Here is a 14888-nt window from a genome sequence, read left to right as displayed (position 1 = left end):
TTGAACTCCAGAGGAGCCTTGCTGTCTATTGTGGCCAAATACTTCCTTCCCTCCCTCCCTCCCTCCCTCCCTCCCTCTTTCCTTCCTTCCTTCCTTCCTTCCTTCCTTCCTTCCTTCCTTCCTTCCTTCCTTCCTTCCTTCCTTCCTTGCCTCTTTATTCTCCTTTCATCTTTCTTCTCTTCCTTCCTACTTTTTCCTACCATGCTCTCTTCCCATCTTTTTCTGTTTTCTTTCCTCATTCCCTTTCTCCTTTCCTGTCCCTTCTTGATGCTTGGGAAAATGGAGTGTGGGGGGATGCTCCCCCTGGGGTCCATTTTTGTCCTGGACAGCCACCTGAATCCCTCTGCCAGCAAAAACGGAGCCCGGGAAGGGGGGGAACACATTTTTGCCAGGAGGCTGCCTGGGCCAAAAGTGGGGCAATGGGGAACCCCTGGCCTCCATTTTCACTGGCAGCGGGCTAGCTAAATGAACTAAAAGCATTTGAGCATCAAGAAGGGCCAGAATTTAACACCCCGCAGGCCTTCAGTTTGACACCCCTGCTCAAGTTTGACTCAGCCTTCCATCCTTCTGAGGTCGGTAAAATGAGGACCCAGATTGTTGGGGGCAATATACTGACAGTAAATCACTTAGAGAGGGCTGTAAAGCACTGTGAAGTGGTATATAAGTCTAAATGCTACTGCTATTGCTATTTGTTCAATGACCATGGATTCATTTAACAGCAGAGATTTGATTAATGTCCACTGCAAAAAAGTAATAAAATGAAGGTGGTCACATGACTGACCTTTTTTATGATTGTCATGTCTTATGACCATGATGGACAGGCTCCTTATGGCCATAAGATGAGGACTGCTTGTATTCCACTCCCATGGCTTTTGCCTTCAATTTCACTAGTTAACATAAAATGCTATAATCAAACTAAGAAAATCTATTGAAGGAAATCTGAAGCCTTTGCTGAAATTGCAATCCATATCCAATATAGGCACTGCAGATTTATTGCATCAACCTTCCTTGTCACTGTCCTCCCCAGGCTGAATAGAGATTTACCTCATCTATGTGACGTTCCTTTTCAACTTCAATTAAGTCTATCGTCAGGCTAAAAAAACACAATGCAATGCATTAGAAGACCATTTTCTGAACTACAGAACCTGAAGCTGGAATTTTGTAGCAGCAAAATGGTGAATACACTAGCAAAAACTGAAAAAGCAATTCTGAACAAAAAAAAGGACATGTGATTGAGGTATGAAATAAAGCTTATCTTGTTTTAAGAATTGTGAATAAGGTGATAGGACCTGCTGCTGAAAACTTTAGATCTTTGAAGCAGAACAAGATGTTGGGAAGAAGGGAGAAGAGAAGCAAGGGTAAACAGTTTTGTGGTTGTCTCTTCCTTACGTAGTAAAGGGCAAACGTACTGTATATTCAAAATGAAAAAGAAACTGTGTCCATTAATTAAAGCTGTGAATTACTATTTCTACTTTAATCAATATTGCTTTGCTTTCTTTTCATATAGTATCTTTTAAAAATGTTTCTACCAAAAGTATTAATAACTTTTTGACGGCACAGAATTTTGCATACTCACAAGTAATAATAGAAATACATTGGAAATATATTTGTCTGCTAGCTTCTTTCTGGCTCTTAGAGCTTACCTTCACTCTTTCATTTATGGACTGATCTGGATAATAGGATTCCAGGATAGGATTTCTCTTTTTTTTTTTTTAAAAAAAAAAAAAGGCATGCAAGTGGCTTGATACTTACTTTCCTAGAAAGTCATCCTTGTCTGGATCTTCATCAAAGAGTTCAATCTCCAAGTCTTGTCCTGGATGTTCATAGACTAAGGCCTGGAAATATAACAAGATAGCCAATTCAACTAAATATATGACTTAGATTACAAGGTTTTTAAATTAGATAAAAACATTAACAGATGATTGTCAAATATACAATGTTTTCTCTCCTATGTGATTAAAAATTTAGGAAGCCTTTTCCTCTGTGAGCCCAGGGCAGCACACATGGGTTTTTATCCTCCTCTTTATCTTATAAAACTGGTAAAGGTACATTGTGTTAGTTATTCTATCTCAGCCCAAAATCATTCAATAATGTCTATGAGTAAGCAGGATCTTTAATCTGAGTCTCTCTTGCCTCAGTCTAGTATTATTTGTTATATAGTATTTATTCCAAACCACTCATTTACTGCCATTTCCACAGTTTTTATGGTGTAGATGCAATATGAAATTGCAACTTGCTAGTAAATCACAGTTGAGGAAATCAGAGACAAGGTGAGAAAGAAGAACATATACGAACCCCAAGGCTCATTTTTATATTAAACATAGCTTGGTATTTGAACTGTTCTACTGAAGTGCAATATCAATTTTTCTCCAACAGTTAAAAAAATCATTCAAAATCAATGTATTTATAATAGAATTATAATACAGCAAGTTCAGAAGGTTCTAAACGCTTAAACACATTTTTCAAAACTAATACCAGGCAGTAGTTTCATACCTCATAAACTTCATTCCACTTTGGATTAAGATTTTCTTTGATAACTTTGCTTTGGAAAATTTGATTTCCCAGCTGAATGATTCCATAAGGATCAGACTTTCCTTTAACGAGTCCCTTTAAGTAAGTATCTTTTCCCTCAAGATCCTGAGCTTCAAGGAAGTGTATTCTTAGTACACCCTGAGAAGAGGTGAGAAAAGTTGACCATCATACAACATTCAGCAGTAAGGGTATCATCAGTATAACTGAATGTTTATGTCCTAATGAATTCTCTAGATTGAAAACTAAATTGGTTCTTTAACTTTATTTTTATGGAGACTAGTCATAGCAGTATTGAATTGATTTTTTAAAATTATTTTGGAGACTAGACATAGTAGTTATGCATTGCTAAACCTATGAAGGTAGTGAGTAAATAAAATAAATAAAGGCATACTTCCTCCTAATTGTATCTTTGCATTTTTAATAAAGATGCACAGTAAGTAACAGTAGGGGTGTGTGTGTGTGTGTGTGTGTGTGTGTGTGTGTGTGTGTAAAGCATCAAGATATAGCAGTGGAACTGAAGCTCTCCCCCACTCTTTGTACACATGTGTGACATCAGCATATGCACTAAGGGAGTAGGGTCTTAATCACAACATTGCAATATCCATTTTTTACTTTTAGGATGCCCCCGTGCCCGCCTTTGCCTTGTGGACATTGCTGAGACTAGGATAAAGGAGAAAAAACATCACAGAGATAAGTTGTCATTAATTTTATGTTATTTACATACATCTAGGTCATAATTTTAATAATAGTAGGAAATGAGTTCGGGGGGGGGGACGGACCCAATAATTTCTAGATGTATCCGAAAACTCAACTACAGACACCAACAAAACCAAATACTTTGCATGTTACAGGTATTCAGAAAAGTGTCTCTTCTCCAGAGTTTCTTTCATGGTGCCATGGAAATCTCTGGATGGAGATTAGCATTTCTTAAATGAACTGGAAGAATTCAACTGGTTACAAGTCACGGTGTCCAGACAATATCGCGATGGTGCGGAAAAGAGGCTTTCTGCTGTTTTGAAATTTAATGGTCCAGCAACAGCTTAAAAGTCACATTCAGAGAATTGTTACCGAGCTGCTAGAAATGTATTATTTGTTCAGTATCCAGATTTTAAGCTCTTTTATAACCAGTCAGAGATTGTTCTGCAAACGGTCTGATAAACAAACATTTTGTTATGTCAAAATATATGTTAAAAAAACCTTACCTTTGGTATGGGGAACCGCAACTGAGCAATCTGCACTTCACTGACAAAAGGAACAGTGATTCGATTTGGAAGTACTAGATAATTAGATATTATATCTAGTATTATAGTGTCAGATAATCCACTAAATGGGGAAAAAGTCAAAGAAAGTTATTTTAAGGTTAGCATTAATTACATATGCTGCCATTATCAAAACAATTACATAGAAGCTGCACTTACGTAAAATAAATATACAAGTTGAAATTCTCTATTTCAGTTCAGTCTTCTGATCAATCTGATTTCTATTTGGGAGGGGAATTGTCTGGGATATCACACCATCAATATATTCCTTCTTCAATACATTTTAATCTTCCATTTCACAAACCAGCTATACAATTTACAAACTTTACAATAGGCCTACATATGAAAACATCCCGTATTTGTCTTCCATGACTTATCACCATCTTTTACAGGCTTCTGTGATTTAGTTTATATGGCTTTCAATTTTTCATTTAAAAAAGACTATGGATTGTCTCCATTATTTAGGAAGGAAAATAACAGCAAACAACCAGCTTATTAAATTGAATCATATGGATAAGGAACAATCCAGCCCATCTCCCTTTCTTGCAGAACATTTTCAGGAGAGAAATAAAATTTTGCACAGCCCTATTCCCTTTAAGCAATGATGCTGACGTTGATTATTTGCTTTTACAAACGATCCAAAAATGGAAGTAAGCCCAAAGCATGTATGAATTTCATCAATACCTTTGATCACCACAAGATGGAAACAGCCATTTAGAAGAAGACAGATGGTCTTATTATATCTGTATAAACCTTATTCTTCCTTCCTGCATTATCTTTCATTGTGATACATGAAGGTCTTACTGATTAGCTCAAAAGGTTCCTTATTCTGCATTTTTGTTTCTTACAGTGCAAATAGATGAAGCAGTGATAGTTTAACATTTACCATATATAAAAGCTATTGTTTTGTTTTTAAAGGCGAAGCAAAACAGCAAATATACAGGCTTGTCAGTTTGACTGCTTTATTGCCTTCCTGCATGCCTGGAAATCATGTCAATCCGCTCCCTTAGGATTTTCATCTTGTTTACAACAAATATTATGAAGTTAAATTAATTATGGCAAATATTACAAAATTACATTAATTTAAAAATTAAATTTGGACTGCCATAATCCTAACCTTAATAAAATTTATTTATTTATTACATTTCTATATTGCCCATTTCCCTACAAGGTGACTCTGGATAGTTTACACACTATAAAAACAAATGAAAAATAATTAAAAGACTAAAACAGACATTAAAATTATTAAAAATTGTGCTTAAAAACAAATATTACAAAGTTCATTATGGGAAATACTATAAAGTTAAATTAACAAGCATTATAAAATTATATTAATATATGGGCATGCAACTATGTATATTTTCCCCATCACCTTTTTTGGAGAAAGGCGAGGGGGAGAGAAATAAGAATGTAATGAAGTGTCTCCAGATGACGAATTAGGAAATAATGAAGTCAAACCATTAATTCTAATTAGGATATCTTTTTATAGAATTGGTATGAAACATGAAGACTGAGTCATCTCCTTCCCATAAATACTATCCATAGACTTCTGTTGTCCTGTATCAAGCCAGGAAGGAAAACAATAAAAAAAGGCTAGGAAAAACACAAGCCTTCCAGTATCTATCCAACATAATATGCTGGCTGCAAAGAAATGGAAAGCAGAGAGCAGGCGGTGTCTATGTGCAGATGTACATCAGGTATAATATAAAAGAGAGATTATTGACAACAGGGATGGGAACAGATGAAAGAAAATAGCCAATACTGCACTCTCATTAACATGAATCCACCAACTGTGTTTCTGGAGCTCCCCTGGATTTGCAAGATACATGTTTATAGCAAAATCCCAGTTTAAGAAAACAATGCTCTGATATGACGGGGTTCAGCTCAGCTCAAAGAGCAGCAAGTATCATGGGATTTAAGTTGTTTACATGAAATGCAGCCAGTTTGTTTAATTGTAAAACATGCCTGCAGACTGCCCTTAGTTACTTTCAAGCCGCTCCTAAATTAATGCATACTGACAAATTTTAAACAATATCTGGTATATCAGAGCAGCTGTCAACAATGAAGACTAATTAAACTTCATTGTGATCATATAAACCCGCCTGCCTGCTTTGTCTTAATCTCTCTCTCACACAAAATGTGTTGGTTTTGATATTTTCCTTATATAAACTACAAATAGTTGTTGAAACAATCCATCTCCTTGAAGTAAAAGATTTCTGGGTGGATCAGGAAGGATAGCTCCATGAAACCAGCTTATTTGTGGGTGAATTAAATTTAATTAATAAAAATATTTATATCCCCCCCTCCAGCAGGAAAAGCTTTACTTTAGGTTAACACATGCCACTTCTAGCTGCCACAACTCATCGGATTAAGCCAGCTACCAGAAGCAGTGCAATTCTCTACGCAGTCAAGTATTGTTAGATCATCAACAGGTGCTATGGATACTACATCTCACTGATAATTCAAAAGAGGATAGTGGCCAAACAAGAGGTCACAGCAGACACTTTTTATTGTAAGGGTGATGAAAAGGGCCAGGGTGTAATTATGAAGACAATTCTGCAGATGCTTATATCTCTATTAAGGGTGCATGAAATAATGTCAGCCACTGTTTTGGGATTTCATCAGCTGTGGTTGGCCGATTGCAGCTTTGCTGATTGACGGTTTCATTTTTTGCTCAGTCTATCAGTGTGATGCCAAGCATCCTACAGAGAAAGTGCATTTGGAAGGTTTCCAGGTTTTAGATTTCTGGCTATGTAAGCGTCCATGATTCAGCTCCATATAGTAGCAATAGTGGTATCAGTGAACAGAACGGTCACGGTTTATAACCACAACTGGGAGCAGAATTTCCATTGCTAAGCAAGGCTGTTTGTTAAACAGGTTACATCAATTATATGTCCTTTTTGGATGTGGTTAAATGAATCACTCTAGCTGTTAAGTGAAGTACATGGTCCTTAAGCAAATCTAGCTTCCTGATTGACTTTGCTAGTTGGAATGTCTGGCAGGGAAGGTTGCAAATGATGATCATGTGGCCTCTGGATGCTCCATCATGATGCCTCCATAATAAATTCATACCGGTAGACAAGCACTAGAATTTTGATCATGTGATTCTTGGGATGCTATGACAGTCATAAATGTAAGGACTCGTCCATGTCTTTTTTTTTCAGTGCCACTCTAACTTCAAATGGTCACTGAACAGGCACTTGTAAGTTGTAAGTTGAGGACTACCTATAATTTATGTCACCATAAGAAACATTTTCACAAGTGTGGAATTCATTGTTGACCTTATATATGCAGATGACTACAAATACAACCAAAAATATAACCCTATAAATATGCCATCAGAATTAGCAATGGAATTGTTGCTACACATTTATTTAGGAAACTTAACTTCTGGTTTTTGTGTACTGTCAATAGTTAGATTAAAACAGAAGATGAAGCTGAAATATTTCAGCCTAATTAAATATCTGCAACATGCTAAACATACTAAATGCTGCTGATTTTGTTAAGGTGTGTGGAAATGTACACCTCAATTGTGTAAAATGGCTTCATCACTTAACCTTAACTTCAGGTCTAAAAATCGTTTGATTGCAATGCAAGCTGGAATGACTTACTATCTTTCTTTGAAAGCATGACCCAACTAGAACTTGACAGCTAGAATGAAAATAGCTTTTCATGCATAAAAACATGTTGTTTTCTTCTGCATGTTACAAAATTAAAGATGACAGCAGAGGCTGATTCATCCAGAAAACTGAGCAGTATAGAAATCTAATTTTGTCACTGATAATTATATAAACCTTTCCCCAATAAATATTTTTCAACAGTCTAAAACTAAAACCCAATCTATTCATTAGTCTGCAGCTTGTAAAACGACTTAAAAATGCCATTCACAATCCTATACAAATAGTCCTCAACATATAACAGTTCATTTAATGATCAATCAAAGTTACAATGGAAAAAAGTCTCTTACAACTGTTGTAGCATCTCCAAAGTCACCTGATCAAAACTCAGACCCTTGACAACTGACTCATATTTATGACGTTTGCAGTGTCCTGGGGTCATATGAACCCCTTTTGCAACCTTCTAATAAGCAAAATCAATGAGGAAACCAGATTCACTTAACAACCATATTACTAACATAACAACTGTGGTTCACTTAACAACTGTGGCAAGAAAAATCGTAAGATGGAGTAAAATTCACTTAAATGTTTCACTTAACAACAGAAATGTTGGGCTCTATTGTGGTTGTAAGTTGAGGACCACCTACATATTTAACCCTTTTAGAAACTGCAGGCTTTTGTTTGTGTTCCAAGTTAAAATCCATGGAGCTCATCCAGGTCATAATTGTTCCAAAGGTGTTTTTTCAAAAGGCAATTGGACTTTCTGGTTTTTCTTTGAAGACGTTTCAGCCCAGAACTGAAAAAGCTTCTTGGATGAGAAGCGAAACGTCTTTAAAGAAAAAACAGAAAGTCTCGTTGCCTCTTGAGAAAGCACCTTTGGGTTAAAATCAGATACTACACTCATCTAACTGACCAAGTGTTGATATTAACCTTACTCCCAACTCGAACACAACTTCTACCCTTCCAGTGATATCCCAGGGCAGCATTATATAGCCCTCAGAAGTTAGAATGCCAGATTGTGGAGAGAGCGTAAGGGAGGCATAGCAACTTCCCCTACTGACTTTCCGGAAATTGGCAGTGGCAAACAATAACGAAATAACACTGTAAGTGCAAACCAACTGTCCAGGGCCCAGGTTGCATGACTGCAGGGATTTGAGACTGCCAGAAGACTGGTCATGACCACCATTTGTTCTGCTGCTGCACCATCATAAGTTTGAATGATCACTGATGGAAGATATGCATGTAACTTTTTGCAAAAAATCTGACGAACACATATGTTGCGTATAAGTTATACGTATCTATAGAAATAAATACATTCAATTTCAGCTTACTTGAGTCCTGGAATATCCAGAAGATTGGTCAGTCCTGTCCAGTTAATTTCCAAAAGCTGGAAAGATATAAAAAATAATATTAAAATGTTGCTTAGAGCAACCACAGCTTAAGAAGCAGGCTATGCTGATGGTCGGTAGAATTTTAGCTAAAATTCTAAAACTGAGAAAACCTTGTGTTTTTAACTTTTTATGTACCAATGATTTGGTTAGAAACTAATATTCTTCAAAAGTGGTCTTCCACCTTTGCAACTTCAAGAAGCCTGAAATTCAAGCTCCAGAATTTATTAATTATTTATTTGCAAAAAAAAATTAAAATTAAATTATAGAATTGCAGGAATTGTGAAACTTAACATTCACATATTTGGAAATTGTCAAAGATCAGAAAGCTTTAAAGTAATGCACATGTTTTTACCAGAACAAAACTGAGTCACAGGATCTCAATTTATGACTATCTAGAATAAGATAATTTAAAAGCAATAAAATAAAATTTATTTTAGGAAGAATTTTTTTTAAAATTCAATGTATTCAACATTTGTTCCAAAGTGGAATCTTCACTTACCTCTAAATTCCAACAACTACAGATAGTTCTTGCTTAGCAACATTTCTGTGAGTTTTGCCCCATTTTGCAATCATTTTGCCACAGTTGTTAAGTCAATCATTGCAGTTGTTAAGTGAATCATGTTAAGCAAATCTGGCTTTCTCTATTGACTTTGCTTATCGGAAAGCCAGCAGGGAATGTTACATAAGGTGATCACCTGACTGCAGGACAGTGCAACTGTTATAAGAACATGCGAAGTGCCCAAATTTTCATCATGTGACCATGGGGATGCTGCACTGGTTGTTAAGTGCGAGAACCGGTCATAAGTCACCAAAGCAGTACTAAATTTGGCCACCCTAAGAATTATGGAAACTGTACCCCATACAATCCCTTCACCACCCTCTGCCAGCAAAAATGGAGCTTGGGAATGGTCCTCGCGAGCTCTGTTTTCACTGTCAGAGGCACGGCGGGCTGGTCCTTCTTTGTTTCCAGGGCAACCTTACGGGCCAGATCTAAGCACCTTGCGGGCAGATCCAACCCCCAGGCCTTCGACACTCCTGTTTTAGAACAATAAATTTATTCACCTGGTGATACAATATTAATGCAGAAAATCATGCTCCAGAATTTACAGCAAAATGGCTAATACTGACTTCTATAGCTGTGCACAAGGATACGTTTTATATAGAAAACTATCATAAGGAATGTGGGATGGATTCATAACTGGCTGACCAACTGCATTCAACATGTAGTCCTCAATGGAACTGCATCTACATGGAGGGAGGTGTGCAATGGAGTACCCCAAGGCTCTGTTTTAGGCCCAGTACTCTTCAACATCTTCATCAATGATTTAGATGAGGGAATAAATGAGGAACTCATCAAATTTGCAGATGACACCAAGCTGGCAAGAATAGCCAACACTCCAGAAGATAGGCTTAAGATACAGAAGGATCTCGACAAATGTGAACATTGGGCACTATCTAACAAAATGAAATTCAATGGTGAAAAGAGTAAGGTTCTACATTTAGGCAAGAAAAATGGAATGCACAGGTACAGTATAGGTGGTACCTTGCTCAACAGTAGTAATTGTGAAAGGGATCTTGGAATCCTAGTAGGCAACCATTTAAATATGAGCCAGCAGTGTGCAGCAGCTGCCAAAAAAGCCAACACAGTTCTAGGCTGCATAAATAGAGGGATAGAATCAAGATCACGTGAAGTGTTAATACCACTTTATAATGTTTTGGTAAGGCCACACTTGGAATACCGCATTCAGTTTTGGTCACCACGATGTAGAAAAGATGTGGAGACTCTAGAAAAAGTGCAGAGAAGAGCAACAAAGATGATTAGGGGACTGGAGGCTAAAACATATGAAGAATGGTTTCAGGAACTGGGTATGTCTAGTCTAATAGAAAGAAGGACTATGATAGCAGTGTTCCAATATCTCAGGGGCTGCCACAAAGAAGAGGGAGTCAAGCTATTCTCCAAAGCATATGTAGGACAAGAAGCAATGAGTGGAAAGTAATCAAGGAGAGAAGCAACTTAGAACTGAGGAAAAACTTCCTGACAGTTAGAACAATTAATAAGTGGAACAGCTTGCTTCCAGAAGTTGTGAAAGCCCCAACACTGGAAGTCTTTAAGAAGATGTTGGATAGCCATTTGTCTGGAACGGAATAGGGTTCCCTGCCTAGGCAGAGGGTTGCACTAGAAGACCTCCAAGGTCCCTTCCAACTCTGCTATTGTATTGTATAAATATATCATAGACCAGTGGTGGGCAACCCGCGGCTCGGGAGCCACATGCGGCTCTTTACACCCTTTAATGCGGCTCTTCTGTGTGCCGGGTGCCCGCTCCCCTCCCTCCTCTCGGGCTTCGGAGGGAAGCTTCTGCAAAAGCCCGGGCGAGTGACAACCAATTTTGGTCCTATGACTGCAGAATGCTGCAAAATACCATAAATGCAGGCCAGTTGTTGAGTGTTTCAAATGTGATTGGAACACTCAACAAGGTGACCACAGTGTGTGTGTGTGTGTGTGAGACAGACAGAGAGAGGAACAGAGAGAGGGAGTGAGGGAGGGAATCAGAGAGAGACTGACAGACAGACAGACACACACACACACAGACAGAGAGAGACAGAGAGGGGGAGGGAGGGAGAGAAAGATAGACAGACAGAGAGACACACACAGAGTGAGTGATTAAGTGAATGAGTGAGAGACAGACACACCCACATACACAGAGTGACAGAGAGAGAGGAAGGGAGGGGAGAGAGACAGAGGGAGAGACAGAGACAGACACACACACACACAGAGTGAGTGAGAGACAGACAGACACACACACACACACAGAGTGACAGAGATGGGGGAGGGAGGGAGAGAGAGACAAAGAGCCAGAGAGAGAGAGAGAAAGAAAAAGAAAAAAAGAAAGAAAGTGGGAGAGAGCGATGAAATTAAAAACAACAACATACAAACCTGACTTACTCAAACTATCCAAGGAAATGCAAGGCCAATGTTCACATTAGTGGTTGTGACTTTGTCAGTCAATGTCAGGATGTAATTTTCTCTACATTGTAAGGCAAATTTTATGGAATTTAACGTTATCGATAAATAATATCGTTCTAAAGTTTTTGTTTTATTAGTTGTGTTATTTGTATCCTCCCGACCTATGTGGATACTTGCATGCAGAATATTCTCAATAAAAACTTATTGAAACTAAAAACAGTGTACCATCCTATGTATTTTCGGTTTTAAAAATGTGGCTCTCAAAGTAAATTTCAATCGTGGTTTTGGCGAGATTTGGCTCAGTTGAAAAAAAAGGTTGCCCACCACTGTCATAGACCAATAGGCAGTACTCAACTTACAACCATAATGGAACCTGCTCATTATGGTTGTAACTTGTCATAGTTATAAAGCAGGTCACCATGTGACTGTACACGTCTCTTTTGAGGTGGTGGTTAAACAACTGTGACTGGACCATTTTTGCAGTAAAATGTCAGAAAATGTGGCGCTGTTACTGCAGGATGCAGCAGGCCACTTGCCAAGTGTTCAGCATGTGCTTAATGTGCCTCTTCATTAGTTTAATGCATTTCTATGTTTGCCTATTCCTATTAAGATCTTTCTCTGAATAACATGTGTTGATTTGGTCATAGATTTCCCTTTCAGAAGCCAACATTTTCATTGACTTCCAGGTTGCAGATATGCAATGTAACCCATTAGAGCAGTGTTTCTCAACCTTGGCAACTTGAAGATGTCCGGACTTCAACTCCCAGAATTCCCCAGCTGGCTAGGGAATTCTGGGAGTTGAAGTCCGGACATCTTCAAGTTGCCAAGGTTGAGAAACACTGCATTAGAGTATTGCGGAGAGAGTGGAAAAATGTTCCCTTTTCCCCAGACGTAGGAACTTTTTTCAGTGATCTAAATTGTAGTTCATTGACTTTCTCCAACTGAAGAATTTAAATTTACATGGGTAACAGTTGACTACCCATGTAGGTATTTGTTAATTAGGAAAAGTGTGTATCACTGTTGACTTCTTTTCATAAATAGTCTACTAACTATAGAATCAATACCTGGATCATACATTTAATGCAGAAAATACACCATTTCACAGATCAAGTACAAAATGTTACATACAAAAGAGCTAGATTTTAATCTAATCTGCTAATTGACCAGTTTTTGATGTGCAGAGAATATTTATATGTCTTAAAACAGACAGTTATATGCAATTCCACTAGTAATCTGAAATCATACAGGCCAGATGTAGTTTGACGCCTTCGATTTGTCTTGTGAGGTATTTATGCCTAAATCAGGACTTTACCCTTTTTCAATTAGTAGGCCCATTTAGTATTTTGAGAAGATATTGTGAACAATCTTGCAAAATAACTGCAGAAAGGGCCTTCCCATTAACATAACAGCTATCTTGGGACATACATCCAATTAAAAAGAACTAAGAAACAAATGGTTACAGTCATTCCTAAGGGATATTGTCTACTTCCAGTTTATCCTTGTCTTTGTTCTGAACAAGGCAGATATATTTGCAATGACTAGACATAAACATACACAAACATAAACAAACATAAGCACATAACAACTCAGCATTTTTATGTACTAAGAATATGAGATGCATCAGAGACCCAGAGGCAGTGTTGACAACAAAGATTTGTTGATGGCTTACACTCTACTTTATGACATGCCAGCTCGCTTTTTATTTTTAATTAAAAGAGCTTTTTGAATGTAAACAGATGGAGGCAAGGTGTATGTTAGGTCCCAGTGGGAATATCAGTGGGTCCACTGGAAATATTCACTGGAATATCAGTGAATCCACTGGCATCTATACAAGCTTTACCAATAACTTGCAAAGTTTAAACTGTTTTTACAATAAAGGCTTGTCCATTATACCCTCAAATTAGCCGAAGGTTGAAAGAGAATTTGCAGTTTGCAAAAAGCAAGTTTATTCCCCAGTATGAACTAAAGATAGAATTGTCAAAATCTACTAGCTTAAATAAAACACAGATATGTGCAGATTGCTTGAAACCTTTAGTGCAAGAAAAGTTGTAACAAAAATGTGATGTTTTCTAAATCACTTTGTGTTTGCTAAAGATATTTTAATAAACATCTAACATTCATACCGCCTTCTATTAGCTTACCACAATAACTGGTTTTTTAAATAAGATATGCAAGGCAAAAGATGCCTCACAAAAATTTTGGCTGATGAACCCAAGAAGACATAAGCAAATTCATTAGACAAGTATGTTCAGAACTATTAATTCAGGCAGTGCTACCATATATAGTCATCACAGCCAGCAACAGACACTGACTAGAGAGTGCACTGAATTATTGCCAAATGTTACTTTGGCCTGGAAAATATGAGAAGAAAATTACTAGATGCCAACTAACCCAACATTTCTCCCTCTGGACAAAATAGTGATTTTTCTCTCTTGCTGTAGCCACTGACGATCCAAGTGATAGAAAACGGCTATAATAAAATGTCTGCTTGTAACTCCAGAGGGAGGAAATGTAAGAATTCTACTAAGTATTTTAGATTATTGTATTATTTTATTGCAACTAATAAACATTCATTTTGTTTTAATGGCACTACACTGAATAACCTTAGGACTGTAATCCTGGAAAATGATAATATCAATATGGGGGCTGCTCTTAAATATTCTGGCTGCAGACATTACAGCTGCCTTGACACTTATGAAGCTTACTCAGTATGATAGTTGTCTAAAAGACATTTTAACAGAATTCTGGTTTATTATTACTGAGTAAACTTTTTAATCTATATTTTAAGTCTTTACATTGCCTTAAGCGTAAACTCCAACTTGTTAGTGCTCTAATAAGCACACACACAAAATAATTTACCAATCCTGGATTGCAAATTACTGAGAAAGATACACAAGCCAGATTTCTAGCTTTGGGCACAATACTGCAGTTGATTATTGCAAGAGAAACCAAGCACTTGTCAATTATCAACAGTTCTTCAGAATCTTACAATATTATCACTGGCTACAGCAGACCTCCCTCCCTCGTGGAAGGAGAATCAGAAATTGGCAGATGATCTGAATGTGTTCTATTGTAGGTTTGAGAGGAGACCATTGTCAACTATCACTACTCTTTCCATCTCAGA

General features: G+C 37.4%; 1 protein-coding gene across 2 annotated transcripts in view; it reads right to left on the bottom strand.

Annotated features, from left to right (window-relative positions):
* ESYT2 (extended synaptotagmin 2) overlaps positions 1–14888 on the bottom strand; it is a 70554-nt gene that overhangs the window by 23004 nt on the left and 32662 nt on the right. For both annotated transcript variants that reach the window (XM_081933785.1, XM_081933786.1), the window contains exons 7-11: positions 8740–8795; positions 3735–3855; positions 2494–2670; positions 1753–1835; positions 1045–1093 (exon numbers count right to left, since the gene is read on the bottom strand). In XM_081933785.1, the coding sequence (XP_081789911.1) occupies positions 1045–1093; positions 1753–1835; positions 2494–2670; positions 3735–3855; positions 8740–8795 (486 nt within the window). The remainder of the gene's footprint in view (positions 1–1044; positions 1094–1752; positions 1836–2493; positions 2671–3734; positions 3856–8739; positions 8796–14888) is intronic.

This window comes from Natrix helvetica (assembly GCF_964273705.1).
Source record: "Natrix helvetica genome assembly, chromosome: Z".
NCBI classification, from domain to species: Eukaryota; Metazoa; Chordata; class Lepidosauria; order Squamata; family Natricidae; genus Natrix; species Natrix helvetica.
Note: the sequence above shows the minus strand (reverse complement) of the source record. Positions and strands in the feature narration are given on the sequence as shown.